We start from the raw sequence: 18,939 nt of genomic DNA, 5'->3' as shown, positions 1-18,939 counted from the left end.
TTATTTCCTTAACAATTAAACTAGGAAACCCACTTTCACCTTGTTTATGCATCATTTCTCTTTCATTTCTCATTATTTACATCCACGAATACAATCGACCTCTGTTCCACAATAAGGGTTCAAGTTCGAGTGCTACTCTCTGGTTTTATCCAACGTCGCGTTCGCCAAATTTATTTGTGTTCGTGAACCGTTCGCGAACACGCTCATTTCCTTAATGAACGGACACGAACATAAAATCTCGTTCGGTAAGTGTTCATGAACCGTTCGTGAACACATTTATTCCTTAACGAACGAACACGAACAAGGCCTTGTTCGTGTTCGTTCGGTTCGTTTACAGCCCTAGTGACACTGGTTTAAACTGTCAATAATATGCCAACCGTGGGATTCCTACTCGTGATTTGGGTGATCAAGCCGTCCAAAAAAAGTAGTTTTTATTAAGATAATGTATGGAGCTAACACTATAAGTATAAGACAATAACTAATTATTCTTAATTAGCAATAATCATCAGAAAAATATATATTGTAAGATATATATGTTGTATGTTTTTGTTGATATTATGTCTCTTTGATACCAAGAAACAATATTATATAAATAATTAACTGTTGTATCTTTGGTTAAAACAGTGGTACTGTTAATAAAAACTTACAATGGTTATTGGTTAGTTACATCATTTTAGCTCAAAAAAATGCCTTTTTTTTATTTTTGATAGAAAAAGTTGTCTTCACCACCCTAGATTTTATTATGATAAATTATACTACAGAGGAGTTATGGGGTAAACGATTTGAGCTGAGTTAGTAGGTTTTGAGCTCGATTTGTTTAATTATTTATTAATTATATTATATATATTTTAGTTACAATCTATATATTATTTAGTTATCTAGATTATAAATTTTTATATATAATTACTATTATATATGTAATATACTGTATAAATTATATAAGCAAATCATGTGCTCATTTATGCTCGCGAGTCAGCTTAAACTTGATAAGTGAAGCTCAGGTTCAGACTCATTTATTAAACAAACTTATTTTAGGCTAGACCTCAGGCACATACTCATTTAAGCTCGGCCCGATTTGAGCTCTTAACGAGCCGATCTCAAGTAAGCTAACAAGCGGCTTGGCTCGTTCACACACCAATTTATGATTATAATTACTTTATTGAAATTACATCAATATGAACTTTTGTGCAGAGTGACTATCTAAGAGGTATGAACATATATGCAAGTGTTGGAAAACTTTCATAATAAAAATAGCAGCTGAATACAGCAACCAACCCTATGATATTATATTAATTTACAATAAACCTCACAAATTTACATACATACCAACAAAGACCCTTAAACAATAGTATACTTTACAGTAAAACCCCTGCATCTTCTAGAGAAAACACATGACAACATCATCTGCCTTTTCTTAATTAGCCCAAAGTCCATAGAGGCTAGACCATATTTGTTGTTTTGAAAGTATTACTTTGCGAGCGTTGTGGATGCTCTTAGTTTTTAAAAACTTCGTTCAGAAGTCCAGTGCGGTGGTGCTGGACTAAAATGCACCGATACGACTCTGGAATCGAGGAGCTCCATGATAGGCGTGAAGCTCACGCACCGTGGAACTTTATATTGGTTAATGGATGCGCCTCTCGTGATCGCGTAGTCCATTAACTCTTCAAAAGTTCCGCTCTTCACGACACGAATTTCCAACGGGCCGATTGAGTTATCCGCCACCCGACTTTGTCGATAGACCGAGTTTAAAGACTCCTCCATAGCCAAACAACATTGATCCAACACATCATCACTCGGCCCGTTCACCGGATCTTCGACCAACAACTCCCAATAGATAACGTAATGGCCCGGAATGGTCTTTGTGTCGCCGTAGCTAGTGTACTCGACGACCTTCGTGTTAAACTCCTTTAGAAGCTCGGAAGCGTTTTCGACTGCCGTTTGCAACTCGGTTTCGTCGGTTTTGTCCGCGTCGATGCTTAGTAACACGTTCTTCCGTCTTATGAACTTGAACTGCGGGGCGGAGTTGTGGAAGCTCTTCACTTGGAGAATGTCACCGACACGATACCGACATAGCCCCGAGTAGGTCGTGATCACGAGCTCGTACTCTTTTCCAACCTCCAAATCCGCTAGATCAAGAAGTTCGGTAACCGAATCGTTCCCGGACCGATCATGCGGGATGAACTCGAAGTAACCCATGTTGGGCATGATGGTGTAACAAACCTCAGATGGGTTCACCATTGGGGTTAAATTGAGCCCAAAGTAACATTCTGAAGAAGCATACATAGTACAAGTTTTAGGTAAATTACCACTATAATAATCAAGAATTGGAATATACTGGGCCATGGCCCCAGTAACAATAACATCAAGGTATTTGGTATTAGGCCAAATCCGGGTAATAATCCCCTCCCAATTCCCCTCACAACATTCTTTTCTAATAAACCGGGCCAGTTCCTGGCCCGGTTTAAGAATCTTTGAAACACAATCCCGGACCGTCTGGTCGGTGATTTTCGGGCTCAAGTATCCGGTTTCGATATCTTGAGCCAGTTGTTCCCAATTCAGTTGGAGAAACTTGATGGCCCGAACAAGGCCCGAAGCGAAAACGGCTCCACATCGGAGGACTTGTTCGCGGTAGATGAGGCCGCAGAGCATTTGAGAGTACATGCTTTGGAAAGCGTCGACGCATAGAATGGTCTCGTTTGGGCTCGTGTAGACGTTGTACGGGTCGAAGGGTCGGGTTTTGAACTGGTCGCTTTTGTAGTAGCTTGTTAAAACGGGCCGGGCCACCAACCCGCTTGGGGTTTTCGTCTCAGCTTTGATGAATAAAAAGTATAAACCCTTGCCTTTATCTAGACCAGGAACATACCTGCCACATATTAAAGCAACGTTTTTCAATATTAAGAAAACACACTAGAAAATTAGGTCCTTCAAAATTCGTCACAAATTTCGTAGAAACAGGTCTTTAGCGATAATTTTCCGACGAAATTAATTTCGTCGGAAAAACCCTTCTAGGAAATGTATAGGAATTTCCTACGCTTTTCACCTCGAAAACTGCGTAGGAAATTTCCCTTCTCTAATAAAAACATGTACATGAAAATTCAATTTGCATGCATTCACATGTAAACCTTGTTTTTGAATTTTTTGGTCGTTTAGGATTTTAAAGTGTGTTTGTAGGTGGTTTCTGATAATATAATAATAAGAATATAAGTGTTTTTAAGTAGTCAGCTAGTGGTACAAGTAAATATTAACTAAACTAATTAACAAAGTCCGCTCGTAATACAAGTGGACTATAACCACTTGTCAAATTTGGTTAAAGTCCGCTTGTACAACGAGCGTACAATTTAAAACACTTATATACTCGTAAACCACCTACAAACACTCTTCAAAACCCTAACAACATAAACAACCTAGAAAAATATCTCTTTTTAAGTTTTATAACATACAAATTCATGACAGGCATGAGAAGGCTGTAGAGCTTCTGTCTCCTATCCATTTCAGCTGCAATAGTTGGCATGAGTTTTCTTTCACCAGCGGAAGTCCCTGAACTGCCATACGAAACAAATCCAACATTAGCAACGATAAAAAACCCGTCGCAAAACAATAAATAAATAAATGAGTAAATTATTTTTTGAGTCCCTGTGTTTTAGTGGTGTTAAACACTTGAATCCAAAATAAAAAAGTTTAACGCTCTGAGTCCCTAACCGCAGTGGCGAAACTTGAGATTTCTGACCGGGGGCGGAAGTCACTGGACCTAAAAATTTCTATAAAACCGGGGGTCGATATATATATATATATAAACTACACTCTCCACTGCCGAGCGAAAAGTTCGAGGGAGAGGGGGTCGGCCGCCCCCTCCCGCCCTACTTAAGCTGCGCCCATGCCTAACCGCTCATTTTATAACATTTTGAGTCCAATTTTTAACGTTTGTACTTTTGATTTTGGACTAAAGTGGTTAAAACTTAAAACCACTAAAACGCATGGACTCAGAACGTTATAAAATGAACGGTTAGGAACTCAGAGCGTTAAGCTTATTGATTTTGCACTCAAGTGGTTAAAACCATTAAAACACGAGGACTCAAAAAGTAATTTACTCTAAATAAATACATATAAAGACAACCTTGTGAGGAACTCAGAAATGGGATGAGAAGACAAGATGGGAGAGCGATCGCCATTAGCAATCCGTTGAATGTACGGCAGGAGATCTTCATACTTAACAACCGGAACTTTTTCTTTAAAAGTTTCACGGTCAGTCGCCCCGTCAAGCTTCCATTGTTGGAGGTACTCCGTACCCGCGTTCTGAGCAAGAATCTCAGACAAAACATTCCTTTGAACATTGTCACAATACTTTGTCATTTCTTCAATAAACTCAAGAGCCTTGGCATCTCTCTCACACGCCGGAGTGGTTCCGAGCGGGTAAGAGACCGAGATCCCAGAATCGACACCCATGTTATGTTATTCACACTAGAGATAGTACAAGAGAAATAATATTGTGTGTGTGTGTTTTGGTGGATAGGGGAGGTGGTGGGATTTATAATGTGGTGGTGAGATGCCACGTCAGATATAGTGGTGAAATTGGCCGAAGGAATGATGCTGTTTTGGAAGGGTTTTCATGGAGGTTTGCATGAAAATGTTTTTCGTAGGTGTTGACGTTGTAAGGTATGGGGGAGACAGGTGGGACCATTCATGTTATTATGTGTGTAAGATGGAGAGACAGGTGGGGACCGGTAAAATAACACGTCAGACCGGGTTTGAAATAGGGAATTTGTCCGGGCACCGGACCACACGGCTCTTTTCTGGTGAGATTGCTTTTTGTAGACAGTGACGGTTCGCCGGCGAACCGGTAGGTTTTACTTTTCACTCTAATGGCGATCAAAAGTGGAGAATTTGTAAAAAAAAATCACATTTTAAATGACAAAAATAATAATTTTTTTTATGCGAAGGATAATGTTACTTTAAGGGTACTCGGAGTGGTGCATGAGGTGGGGAAAAACGGCCGTAAACATACATACATACATACAGTGCACATGTATATATACACACAACACTTATATATGGGAAGGTTTATTTGAGAAGAAAAAGAACAAAGGGTAATTTTGTAAAACACTAAATTGTTTTTTCACATATCTCATTTATTATCATTTTTTACTAATTAATTAGTCATAAAGACTATTATCCTCCACACTAACTTTTTTTGCCTACACACATCAAAGGTTACCCTACATATTTCGAAATTCATCCTACACGTTGAAATTTATCCTACACAGCCCGTCAATCTATCGATGGGTTCAATTCCTGTACGCCCAGCCTGCCCGGTTGTATGTTGGTAATGAGTGTATTGGGGCTACTACTGGAGTGCAACAAGGGGATCCCTTGGGGCCCCTTCTCTTTTCTCTTGCCTTACACCCACTCATTCTCAGGGTGCAGGACCGATGTAACCTCCCGTTTCTTGCTTGGTACTTGGATGATGGGACGATTATTGGCAATGCGACGGAGGTTGCTAGGGCCTTAGACATTATTAACGAGGAAGGGCCAAACCTAGGACTTTACCTCAACATTAAGAAAACAGAGGTATATTGGCCGACATGTGATGGGCAGAAACTTCAGGATGGGCTTTTCCCGAAAGGGATTGGCAGACCAGAGAGGGGGGTTAAGCTGCTGGGTGGAGCTGTTAGCCGTGACCCTAGCTTCGTTGGCGAGTTGGCAGGGCGGCGGGCGACGGGGGCGGTTGAACTCATGAAACTCTTGCCATGCCTTAGGGACCCTCAATGTGAACTCCTTCTGCTAAGATCGTGCATGGGGGTTGCTAAGTTACTTTTCGGGCTGCGAACTTGTCAACCTTATTTGATGGAGGATGCATCATCTCGGTTCGATGATGGCCTCCGAGAGGCTATAGAAGACATAGTCGTAGGTGGTGGCCCATTCTTTGGGGACCTCCAATGGCGTTTGGCATCCCTGCCAATGCGTCTAGGTGGTTTGGGTCTGCTCTCAGCTCGAGATGTCGGGGTTTATGCTTTTGTGGCGTCCAGAGCTCAGTCTTGGGAATTACAGGATCATATCCTTCGGAACAGTGGGGTTGTCGAGCTCGACGTGGACTATCTGCAGGCGCTTGAACGCTTAAATGTCTATCTCCCAGACTTTGATATCGGCGGTTTCTCTAAAAAGGACACCGCCCCCTCGAAACCACAAACAACTTTGGCGAATGCTCTGTTTAGCAAAATCGCTCAAAGACTGGGAGAAAATTCTGATTTGTCACCTCGCCAAAGGGTGGTGTGGGAGTGCCTGAAGGGTCCCCATGCTCAGGATTTTCTGACCGTTATCCCAATTGAGGGGCTGGGACAATGTATGTCAGCAGTAGAATACAGAGCAATCCTTAAATACCGGCTGATGATCCCTATGTATCCAGAAGATGAAACATGCCCAATATGCCGTAAAGCTTGTATGGATAAATACGGAGAGCACGCAGTGCATTGTAAAGAGCTCCCTGGTTTCAAATATCGGCATGACTGGGTACGAGATGTTTTGTGGGACATCCTGAGAAGAGCTGGGATTTCAGCTAAGAAAGAGGCTCCTGTGAATTTCCTTACGGACCCCATGGAAGGGAGATCTACTCTGCGACCAGCAGATCTGCTCGTTTTTGGTTGGGCTAGGGGGAAACACGCTTGTGTTGACCTCACGGGGGTTTCCCCTCTGGTTGGCTTAAGGGAAAATGGGTTTGTAGCTGGTCAAGCAGCAAGAAAGGCAGAATCGAAGAAAGTTGACAAGCACGCTAAAGCTTGTGCAGAGAACCAGCATGTTTTTGTCCCTTTTGCCTTTGACACATTTGGCTCTCTAGCGCCAGAAGCTATCCGATTCCTGACCAGGGTCCAACGGGTCATCCACAACAATTGCTCGGCACCAAAGGGACGAGATTTTGTTTGTGGCAGATTAGGGTTTGCCATTCAGAAAGGGGTGGCGGCGCAGCTTGTTGCCCGTCTACCTTTTGTTTTGACGTAACTTGGCAAATATGAATGAAAAATATTTTCTGTTAAAAAAAATATATATATATATTTTGAAGATAAGTTACAAAAAATTTAATGTAGTTAGCTATTAAAGAGTAAGACTACAAATTAATGGCCTATGTAGTTTTACCAATGTACCCTTATAGTAACATTAAATACTTATATTAAATGAAGTAAAATAAAACATTCTTATTGGTTGAAATTTCTTCTTTTTTCTTCTTACAAAAAATTTCTTCTCATTTGAATTCTCCACACACTTACACATATTATATGTATATATATAATAATTATTTTATTATTTTATTATTTAAAATTTAATGTGAAATATGAAACGGGGAAATATGGGGAAATAGAAAGAATGAGAAAAATCTAATGTAACGTTAATGTGGCATCCGCGGAAAACTTGGGAATTTAGGACGACTCCCTCCCCTCTAACATATTTGTAACTCTCTCTAATTTTAATAAAACGTCTCGCTTGCTGTATGCACAAATAATGTATATATGTGTGGCGTTCGGAGGGTAAAAGTGAAAGTACACTAATTTTAACGTTATTTTACTAAATCCAGAAAAATAACGTTAAAAGAGGTGGACGGTTAATCATGCATCATATGGTGGCGTTGATAGCCGAAAGACAAGTGGGTACATGCACTAATCAGCATTTGTCTCAATTGTTGAGTGTTAAGTGTCTTATGTGCAATGCTTGATGTAAAACTACTTTTGTGTCGTGGTCTCACCGGAGTCAACCTCTCTATTCCTACGGGGTAGAGGTAAGGTTGTCTACATCTTACCCTCCTTAGACCCTACCTTAGCTTTGCTATTGTTAGGATTTACTGGTTATGATGATGATGATATCTAGTTTTAATAAAAAATTAACTTATCTTTATCACAATCAAAATACAGTAGAAACTCGATAAATTAATACTCGATTATTTAATAAACTCTCTAAAATAATATTTTTTTGCCAGTCCCGACTCGGGGATAGGGTGCTAAATTAATAATTCGCTAAAATTATAAGATAATACATTTTTGATAATATCTTTAGACCCCATATAAAATATAAATTAAGAATTCCTTATATAGCATATTACATGAATGATTTATGAAGATTTCTTGAAAAATGACTCAAATGTCTTTTGTTTTTTGTTGAAATCAATTTCCCCTTGAGCCGTTCATTTGATATACATTGAACACAAGAAGCATAATAAGATGGGAGATTGAAGGTTTCTTTCAAATTGGGCCGTTCATTTGATATACATGCATTAATATTGTATACAATAATTAAGTGGAAGCTTGAAAGGTGTTTGTAAACTAAGTATTCTACTATAAATTAATAAAATATTAATTAATATATAAATTAATAATTATTAATTTATCGATTAATTAATAACTCTTTTAATTAATAAATTTTGATGGTCCCAAATGTATTATTTTATAGAGTTTCTACTGTAGTATAAGCTATTTTGAAACGACATAATTAATTTAAAGCTAAAATATAGTGATACTTTCTGCGTTTAGAGTGCGATTTCTCATGGCATCAAAAGTGAAGATTATAAGGCTATAGGGTGTGATCATGATCCTCCACATTAGTGCCATGTAACTCACCTCTAATCTATCATTCAAAACCAATACCCTAAGGGTGTGATCATGACCCAAACCACTAGCCCCTTATTTATTTTAATTTATCTTTATCTAAATAAAAAGGAAATGATTTGTTGAAAAATGGAAATGAGCACCATGGTTGCCATGTGATGAAACAGTGGTTAACCAAGGGAGGTTAATTCACTGGTCTCGTCAAGTAGGGTTAATCCTCTTTTTTTCAAGGATCGGTGGCTGGATCTTCCGCTGATCTGTCTCCTGAACAAGGAAAAACACACCGTGACTCGTAACAAGCAGGATGGGGTGGGTGGTGCTCCTTGTTACCACTCTCCGGCGTGAGAATCAGTAATTTGCTTAAGAACAAAGTGTGTGATAGTAGTAAGAGTGAGAGAGTTTGATAAGCGATATCTCAAACCTGGTCCAGGATGGGTATTTATAGCCGAGGAGTGAAGGAGGGTAATTGAGTGGCTAGACTGACAACGCGCAGCCCCTTGCAGGTGTGTTAGGCTTGTCGGTCATGGAGGTGATGCCACGTCCCACTCTGGTGTCAGTATGTGCACCAGTGTTGTTTACGTATGGGCTGACAAATGACTGATATCAGTACCACTTGTTGTTTTGGCTACCTGAGTTAAGGTGTCAGTCCCACTTGCATCGTCAATAGGATGGGGTGCGAGGCCGCATCACTGCCTGCGGTAACCGCGGTTGTTTCCGCATCCCTTGGCTTGACGTAGATGTTTATGGGATGCGGTGCAGAGCCGCATCGCCATACTTGGTAACTGCTTTTTCTATATCCCTTGTCATGACGAAAATGTTCATAGGATGCGGTGCTAAGCCGCATCACTATGTGCAACACCCATTTTCATACATAAGGTAAGTCTTCTCATCATTTGACAGATTGGATTCGACCGCTGCGTCGGCGCGTCCCCGCACGGTCGCAGATAAGTTCTTGCCGGTGGGAGTATTTGATAAGGGTAATGGTCACTCGCGACCATTTTGGTGCGAGATTTGGGACCATACCCCTTCACCATGGTTTAATCCATGCAAACCATGGTGGAACAATCAAGGGGGTGGTGTAGCCTTTCATACATAAGGTAAGTCTTCTCATCATTTGACAGATTGGATTCGACCGCTGCGTCCGCGCGTCCCCGCACGGTCGCAGATAAGTTCTTGCCGGTGGGAGTATTTGATAAGGGTAATGGTCACTCGCGACCATGTTGGTGCAAGATTTGGGACCATACCCCTTCACCATGGTTTAATCCATGCAAACCATGGTGGAACAATCAAGGGGGTGGTGTAGCCTTTTATTCATGTTTCTAGGTGACAAATCATGTCCCAACTATGACTCTCACAACCTATAGCCTAAGTGTTATTATCAGTCGTTCAATGATTAACATCTGGTTTGCCAATACTTAAAAGAAATCCAAAAAATCTAAAACTTTAATAGATGGTTTCTAGAAGTAGTCAAAATGCAATATTTTCCAATGATGATGAATGCGAATATTATTTTCAGGTACAAGTAGATTTGATGAAGATATTTTCCACAGCAAAATCGTTTACTTGAATACTAACGTTGTGGCCTACTTTTTCAGTACATGTGTGTCGTGTACATTGGTACAAGTGTAAATACGAAGTATTGTTTTTTTTTCCTTGCATGTTATTATCGGATGATATTAAAATTACAATATTAAATCTTTAGATATTAAGATATTGATATATAAAAAAATCATATACTTTCATTAATCAACTTCTTCGAATTCGATTTTGACATCTTTCAAGACTGTGTTTGTGTGTTGAAGCACACTATGTGTGGCTAACGTTTACGAGACTCTTCTGGTTTGAATCCGTCTTGGTGGTGGTGGCTTAGCGCCTATTCTTGTATTTCCAAGCCAAGCGTTGGGCATGGCGTCGTCCCTTGGCATGGGGATTGTGCTTGGCATGAGGCCGGGGGGGGGGGGGGTGACATGGTGAGCCATGGTTGGCTAGTATTTGATGACTGTTTGGCTAGCCGTTGGCCAACGGCTATTTAAAAAAAATCTTTCAATTATTTCCTATATAAACCTTTCCTTTCTTACTCATTTTTACCATCCATAAATTGAAAAACCACAATCAAACTCCAATATATATATATAGTAAGAGTTGGGTGGAAAGTCTATTTTTTCTAGAAAGTCTAGGAAGGAATAAGAATTGGACATGTGTCATTGGGGGATATTAAGTAGAAGAGCTATCATGTAATTTCACATTTTAATTTTATTTTTGGAATGTATCTTCATTAACTAAAATTCCATGATTTTCGGAATTTTTATTATTTTCGAATTCAAATCTGGAAGTCAATGTGTTCATTAACTAAAATTCCATGTCACATTACATCGCATATTCCATTGTTCAGAAGATTATTGGAATTTATCAGCATGTTCTTGGTGTTGTGTTTTAACAGTTTACAGGGCTAAAGTCAATTTTTTTTTATAGATCCCACAATATACAGATGGTAAAACACAGGGTATGAATCTGATTGCTGTTAAAACACAACTGTATGAATCTGAATGCTAAAACACAACTGTATGAATCTGATTGCTGTTAAAACACAACTGTATGAATCTGAATGCTAAAACACAAGTGTATGAATCTGCTTGCTGTTAAAACACAACTGTATGAATCTGTTTGCTGTTAAAACACAACTGTACGAATCTGAATGCTAAAACACAACTGTATGAATCTGCTTGCTGTTAAAACACATCTGTATGAATCTGGATGCTAAAACACAACTGTATGAATCTGAATGCTAAAACACAACTGTATGAATCTGCTTGCTGTTAAAACACATTTGTATGAATCTGCTTGCTGTTAAAACACAACTGTATGAATCTGTTTGCTGTTAAAACACATCTGTATGAATCTGAATGCTAAAACACAACTGTATGAATCTGCTTGCTGTTAAAACGCATCTGTATGAATTTGGATGCTAAACCACAATTGTATGAATCTGCTTGCTGCTAAAACACAACTGTATTAATTTGCTTGCTGTTAAAACACATCGTCAAGAAAACGGAGATGATAAAAACAATATTTGAATGGTGATGATGAACTCGGAGATGGTGGAAATGGAGAAGTGTTTTAATTTGATCCGGTGCTCTCCATCATTTCTAAAGTTATCTTCTTCCATGATTGTAGTTATTTTTGGTAGGGATTGGGGTTTCCAAGATGGGTTTGGAGAGAGAGAGAGAGAGAGGGAAAATCGCTTGAATTTAGGAACTCGGCGGTTATCTAGTTGATTTAAAACACGACCATTGACAAAATTGCCCCTACTCATTTAAAACAATCAATTAATTAAACTCAAATATTACAAGATTGCCATTTATTTAATCTCAACCCTTAAACACGCCAATCGGATGGACCAGATCGCTTCCTAGACTTTCTACGAAAAACACACTTTCCGTGCGAACCCTACTCTATATATATATATATATATATATAGGGTGAGGTTCGGCTAGAAAGTCCAAGTTTCCTAAAAAGTGTAAAAAGTCATAAAACACAATAATTTCAGGCATAAAACACACCTAAAACTCACAAATAATAGAATGAATATTACTAAAACACCATATTCAAACTCTAGTAGTCCATAAAAACTTCAAATGCACCATCGTATAACTATGAATATAAAACACAAAATGTTAAACAACATAAAACACAATAATATTTGTCATTCCATAATCAGAGCCTTAACATCTAAAACACAACACAAAACCCACATACATGATGTTTTAGTAATCTTCATCATATTATTTGTGGGGTTTTGATGTGTTTTATGGTTGACATTATGGTGTTTTATGACTTTTTACACTTTTTAGGAAATTTGGACTTTCTGGCCAACTCCTAGGCTATATATATATATATATATATATATATATATATATATATATATATATATATATATATAGGGAGGGGCTCATGCGAAAACTCCATTTGTTGCGAGAACCGCGATAACCAACGTGAACACAACCTAAAATAGCTAAAAAAACCTTCCCTCCCAAGCTAAATGCTAAAAACTAAAACCCCCAAAAAACCTAAAAAAAACCTAAACCCCCCCCCCCAAAAAAAAAAAACCTAAACCCCCTCCCCCACCCCCCAAAAACCTAAACCCCCCCCCCCCCCCAAGCTAAAATGCTAAAAACTAAACCCCCAAAAAACCTAAAAAAATCTATAAAAATCTAAAAAAATAAAAAAAAAATCTAAATTTTTTTTAATATTTTTATGCTCAAATCGCTACTTTTAGTGGCCAAAAAAATATTTTTTTTTAAATTTTTTTTTTGCTTCGAAAAGTAGCGATTTTTATATAAAAAATATTAAAAAAAAAAATTTGTGTGATTTTTAGCTATTTTTAGGCATTTTTGGTTGTGTTCACATTGGTTCTCGCGGGTCTCGCAATAAGATGTGGTCCTCGCATGATCTTCTCCCTATATATATATATAGGGTCGGGATTTGGAGAAAACGGTAGAAAGTGTGAGAACGGTGAGAACGCTTATGGAACGTCCGATTAAAACAATCTATGGACTAGATTGGCGCGGTGGCATTTTCGTAAATAACATCAATTTTATTACGTGGACGCGTCTCATTAAGGGTAAAAGCGTCTTTACACCTCTATACCAAAATGCCATACTGATGAATAAAACGCCATTACGGACCAAATCACATCGCTATATAAACAAAAAAACATCCCAGACATAAAACACATCCCCCAGAACCTGAAACGCCATATTTTCTACTATATACCATTCAACTTACAAATGCCAAAATCCCCAAAACATCAAACACAACTACTCAAAAACACCATATTTTCTACTATATACCATTCATCTTAGAAAACGCCAAAACACTCAAACATCAAAAGATTCCAAAAGATCGACGGTTCTTTCAGATACGCTATTCCCTCAGTAAAACGCCAAAAATGCCAAATATCGTTTCTTGTATATTCAAAATATTATTCTACACCAAAGTTTCGGATAATGCATTCTTCCCTGAGGTGCTGTGACTCAAATAACATTTTGCTGCATGAGATGGACAAATCATAAACAAAAAGATGATGGGAAAAGAGATACAAGGGAAAACGCCAAAAAACACATCCCGCAGAACCTAAAACGCCATATTTTCTACTATATACCATTCAACTTACAAACGCCAAAATCCCCAAAACATCAAACACAACTACTCAAAAACGCCATATTTTCTACTATATACCATTTATCTTAGAAAACGCCCAAACACTCAAACATCAAAAGATTCCAAAAGATCGACGGTTCTTTCAGATACACTATTTCCTCATAAAACGCCAAAAATGCCAAATATCATTTCTTGTATATTCAAAATATTGTTCTACGCCAAAGTTTCGGATAATGCATTCTTCCCTGAGGTGCTGTGACTCAAATAACATTTTGCTGCATGAGATGGACAAATCATAAACAAAAAGATGCTAGGAAAAGAGATGGACAAATATTCAAGATAAAGAGACTGATGACACTGATATGACAACATGTCACTTTGTTCTTGATGGATATATGGATGGCATGAATGGATCAATACATTAGAGCAGGCATTGGTCTTCAACATGTCATCAAACAAGTATATATCCACCCACCATAAAGGATGCCACAAAAAATAAGCATCTTCTAAAGATGGCCGTTATGTAGGAAAATAAGGATCTACATAAGGCATTCAAAAACAGGTTCAAAACGCCAAAAAAGGTTAAAGTAGAAGAGGCTGATGACAGTGAAGATTTGAATGAGAAATTAGATTATAATTTTTAATTTTTTTTTTCATTTTCTATTGTTTGTTATGTAATTCTTTGTAACACCAAAACGCCTGATAGTTAGAAAACTGTGAGAACGAATGCTAGTAAAGTACGAGGTTGCTATATAAAATGCCAAAAACGCAAACAAAGTATTAGTGGAAAAACAACACTAATTGACAGATGAAAATTGAAAGAAATAGTAAAATAAAGAGACAGTATCATTTATTGCCGAAACATTATAGTTATATTAATGCCACTACATGGAAAATTGAAATACATTTATGTTTTCAAAATGCCATAATTGCCTGTCACATTATAGGCCTGTATCCTAAATGGCAAAACACTTGATATAATAAAATCAAGAAAATTACTGATGTTTTTTACATTAAAAGCCTGCATCCTGATCTAAAAAACAATAAAAACGCCAAAACAATACTTAAAACGCCAAAATATTTACTATGATTCTGATCTAAAAACAATAAAAACGCCGCGTATTTATTAAACGCCAAAAAAATGGAAAGATGAATGGACACGCGTTAAAAAAAAGAAATATGAAAGGACAAAAAAGCCCCTCCGCCTTTCTCTAAGCGGCGTGACACGTGTTAGGCCAGGAAGTGTTCTCACCGTTCTCACACTTTTGAGCGTTTTCTCCTGATCCCGTTTCTATATATATATATATATATGGTCAGGATTTAGAGAGAACGGTGAAAGGTGTGAGAACGGTGAAAACAATTTTGGAGTTGACATGTGGCATTGATTCTAAATTACACTGCCATTGCGAACAGAACACATAAGATCATATCTAAGAAAGATTTTATTCATCATGGTAATTTTACGTAAATTATACAATTTTGTCATGGTCCAAGATCTCTTTTACTTATAATGATACTCCTATTACATACACCTATTGCTGGTTGAGGTCGATCAGATATACCAAATTACCCAGTGCATCAATATTTAACTAAATACTTGTGAAATATTTTAATTTCTTAATAGCACATGGTTCAAGGCCAAGAGGCACATGCATCACAAGTATTACATTCTTTTACAGTTTTTATGATTGAAAATCGATAAGCATGATGGATATCTTATATTTCGTGTGCAGATCGAGCGCACTTTCATTAATATCAAGCCAGATGGTGTGCAAAGAGGACTAGTAATCTAACCACCATTATTTCTATGCATTTTAGATACTCTTTTTTATGTACTATTGTTGGTCATGAGTGTGACATAGTAGTTGTTCACTTTATTACAACAGCTAATAAGAACTTTTTTGTGTCTTTCTCATCAAGTAAAACTTCTTTTTGCCAGATTTTAGAATTCAGAGATTATAGCCCGCTTTGAATGTAAAATCTTTAATCTCGTAAAGTCGTAGCCATTAAACATGTGACCCCTACAACGTCCTTTGCTTAGAAGCATTACCATGATTTTAAGGAAATGCCATTTTTTGATGGGCTGGGTGACTTCGTTAGCTCTGGTCCTGTTCTTTCCATGGTAATTAGTTAGAACAAAATTATTGATACTTCTATCTATATATATGCATCGAAACCACTTATTCTAATTACTCACTGATGTAGGTTTAGGATGGTGAAGGTGTGATTAAGGACAGGCGTAAGCTCATTGGAGCCACAGTTCCACAAAAATCAAAACCAGGAGCTACCAGGGGTGATTTTGCTATTGTTGTCGGAAGGTACACACATTACAGAAATATATACAATGTTGAGCCAACCATACCGATTTTCTTACAAAACCAACAAGTCATTACGAGTGTTCACGGTCCGGTTCAGTTCAGCCGATTTTAACAAAGTTCTGGGTCAAACCTCTAGATATAGTCTGGGTTAGGTGGTTTGAACCATTTTTTAAGTATTAGTTTGCATTAAAATTAAAATCTGAAAATGATAAACAAGTTCATCAGCATAACACGCGTACATAACTAACTACATGTTCCAAAATTGTATGAATAAAAAAGTTAAAATGCCCAATTCGGGTTATTTGGCAGGTTCTAAGTTCCAAATCGTATGGAATCGTTAAACAAGTAAACCATCAAAACTGAACTGCTATGATCTCAAGCTGGCCAAACCGGCGAGTTGCTATGCTTTGGACAATTACGTCGTTTTCTACTATTTATGAATAACCCACACGTGTTCTGATTTTCATATCATTAAGAAAATGTTAGGAGACTTGCACAATGATGAGATGATGATCATTATGTTGTGGTTTGTAGGAACATCATCCATGGTAGTGATGGTCCAGAAACCGCCAAGGATGAAATCAACTTATGGTTTAAACTAGAGGAGTTGATGACTTACACAAGCAACCAAGAAAAGTGGGTCTATGGAGTCAAGTAATGGCATTTATTTTCTCTTTGTTGGTAGTCTAAACAAATGTGATCAAAGTAAATAAAAACCATGAAATTTGATTTTGCTTCTCTCATGTATTTTGCAGGTGTTATGAGTTGCTATGATGACGAAACATGATCCAGAGACTTTGATGTTTGATTATCAGAGGCAACACGGAATAGGTAACATGTTACAGTTGCATACCTATAATAATGGTTGATTTAATTAAATGTGTCTCTAATGCTTTTTTTTTTAGAATTTAGAATCGCTCTTATTATGCATCGATCATGGATAAATATTGATAGTGGGTATGTCATGAGTAATTAGAATCGCTTTGGTTGATGTGCGTGCTTGGATCTTACGATTAGATCATGTTTCAAATATTGGCACTTTTGACTTTTTAGTTTTGACTTTTGATATTACTATTAATACTATATATATTATACGTTTTTGTAACACCCCGTGTTTTCGAATGCCAAAGTCAAAGTCAAAGTCCAAGTCAACTTTGACTTCTTGACTGTAGTCGATTTTGTGTTTTATTTGTATTATGTGGAGTAAGTGTTGTCTGAATGAAATGATCGAATGTTTAATTAATGCGACCGATTTACGACTGTGAATAGTAGGAAGTATCAATGCGATAAAGTTAATCAATCAATAATCAAGTTAATCGAATCAATCAATCGAACTCGAGGCTCGAACTAGGCGAAACTGGTGTGGTAATACTTACATGTGTGTGTGCCTTATGTGTTACTTGTGCATGTTTACTTTATGTTTGTGTGGTATTCAATCGAATCAATCGAAACTCGAATCGAACTCGAAAGGCAATCAAACTCAATCGAAACCGACATCGAAACGTGACTTATAGGTGATTGTATGTTAGATATAGTAGTTGGGACTGAAAGTAATTTGACTAGGAACTCTATCGTATTCGTATAATCGTCTATCGAAATCGAAATATCGAAAACCGTCGTGAAACACTCAAAAAGGGTTGCTGATCGAACAGGAATCATCCTGATCGAACAGGCCAGCCGATCGGCTAGCACTTTCCTGGCCGATCGAGCAGGCCATTCGATCGGAGATCCTGGCCGATCGAGCAGGCCATTCGATCGGAGATCCTGGCCGATCGGTTGGCACTTTCCTCTTTGGGAGGCCTATAAATAGCCCTGTCATTGTCACTCTTTCCACTTTTGGAAAAGCTCTGACCGAACCAGCCTTGTTCTTCACCTTTTCTCAGATTTCTCTCAACTCCGGCAAGTTTTCACTCTAATTCTTGTACGTTTTTTATCATTACATGATTCTACACCTTTCTATCTTTCAAAACTTGGGGATTAGGTGAGACACGACCTAGTTCGGGTCGCTGTCATAGAGACCTAGACTATAGTTAGGAACCATCAGACCAAGTTTATGTGCTATATTTTGCAATTCTTCGCTAACACCGCACTCGAATTTTCAATAAAAGTTAAGGAAATTGGGCAGGAATAGGTGTGAAAACCGCAAACTCTCGACTGAATTGCCTGACTTATGATGATTTTATCCATTTACTCATGCTTATCCTGATGTTTTCACTAACATACGAGGAGAATTATACCAAATCAGGAGTGAAATCCCCATTTTGACGAAAATTCTCCTTAGATTTTCTAAAAACAAGGAAGAAATTGCTAAGCCAGGGGTGAAACCCTAACCTTGGCGATTTATTCCAGACATGTTTTCATCTCACCAAAGCTTCGACGGACTCCAACGACCTGAACCCACAAGTATGACCAAGAGGACGCGTGTGGAATGCCCGAGAATCCAGGCAGAAACACGACCCTTAAAGTCGAAAGTGACAACAAGTCTAATGTGAATAGTCGAATCGCTTTGGGTAGTCGATGTCTAGTAGCCGCAGACGATCCAATTTCCGATTTTTTTGGTGTTTTGACTCGTTGATTTATGTGTTTATATGTGCCTTATCTGTTTGTGTGTTTATACCCTGGATATTATTCGATTTTGCTGCCATTTCAAAGGACACACACGACTCGCATTGCTATCATGTCTCAATTTGATACCCAATTACGATATAGACGGTGTTGTGCTATGCTATGACTAAGGTAGACTATATTATACGATGCTATCCAGTATGCTATACGCGATCGCTATACGAACGACACGCGAGCTTTGAATAATAGGTTTCTGTTTTCTGACTGCTTCTGTGATTAAGTGGTTATGTGCTTCTGTGTTTATGTGACTC

General features: G+C 38.0%; 1 protein-coding gene and 1 pseudogene across 1 annotated transcript; one reads left to right on the top strand and one right to left on the bottom strand.

Annotated features, from left to right (window-relative positions):
• Positions 1-1,262: 1,262 nt before the first annotated feature.
• Positions 1,263-4,674, bottom strand: LOC110889226 (probable indole-3-acetic acid-amido synthetase GH3.1). The gene is made up of 3 exons (XM_022136730.2): positions 4,115-4,674; positions 3,441-3,542; positions 1,263-2,863 (listed from the first exon to the last, which is right to left on the bottom strand). Exons 1-3 carry the CDS (start codon positions 4,441-4,443, stop codon positions 1,501-1,503), a joined length of 1,794 nt encoding a protein of 597 aa, XP_021992422.1. The 5' UTR covers positions 4,444-4,674; the 3' UTR covers positions 1,263-1,500.
• Positions 4,675-15,372: 10,698 nt separating this feature from the next.
• LOC110891628 lies at positions 15,373-16,837 on the top strand (annotated as a pseudogene).
• Positions 16,838-18,939: the final 2,102 nt, after the last annotated feature.

Source organism: Helianthus annuus, chromosome 11, assembly GCF_002127325.2.
Source record: "Helianthus annuus cultivar XRQ/B chromosome 11, HanXRQr2.0-SUNRISE, whole genome shotgun sequence".
Taxonomy (NCBI): Eukaryota; Viridiplantae; Streptophyta; class Magnoliopsida; order Asterales; family Asteraceae; genus Helianthus; species Helianthus annuus.
This window is presented reverse-complemented; position numbering and strand designations above follow the sequence as displayed.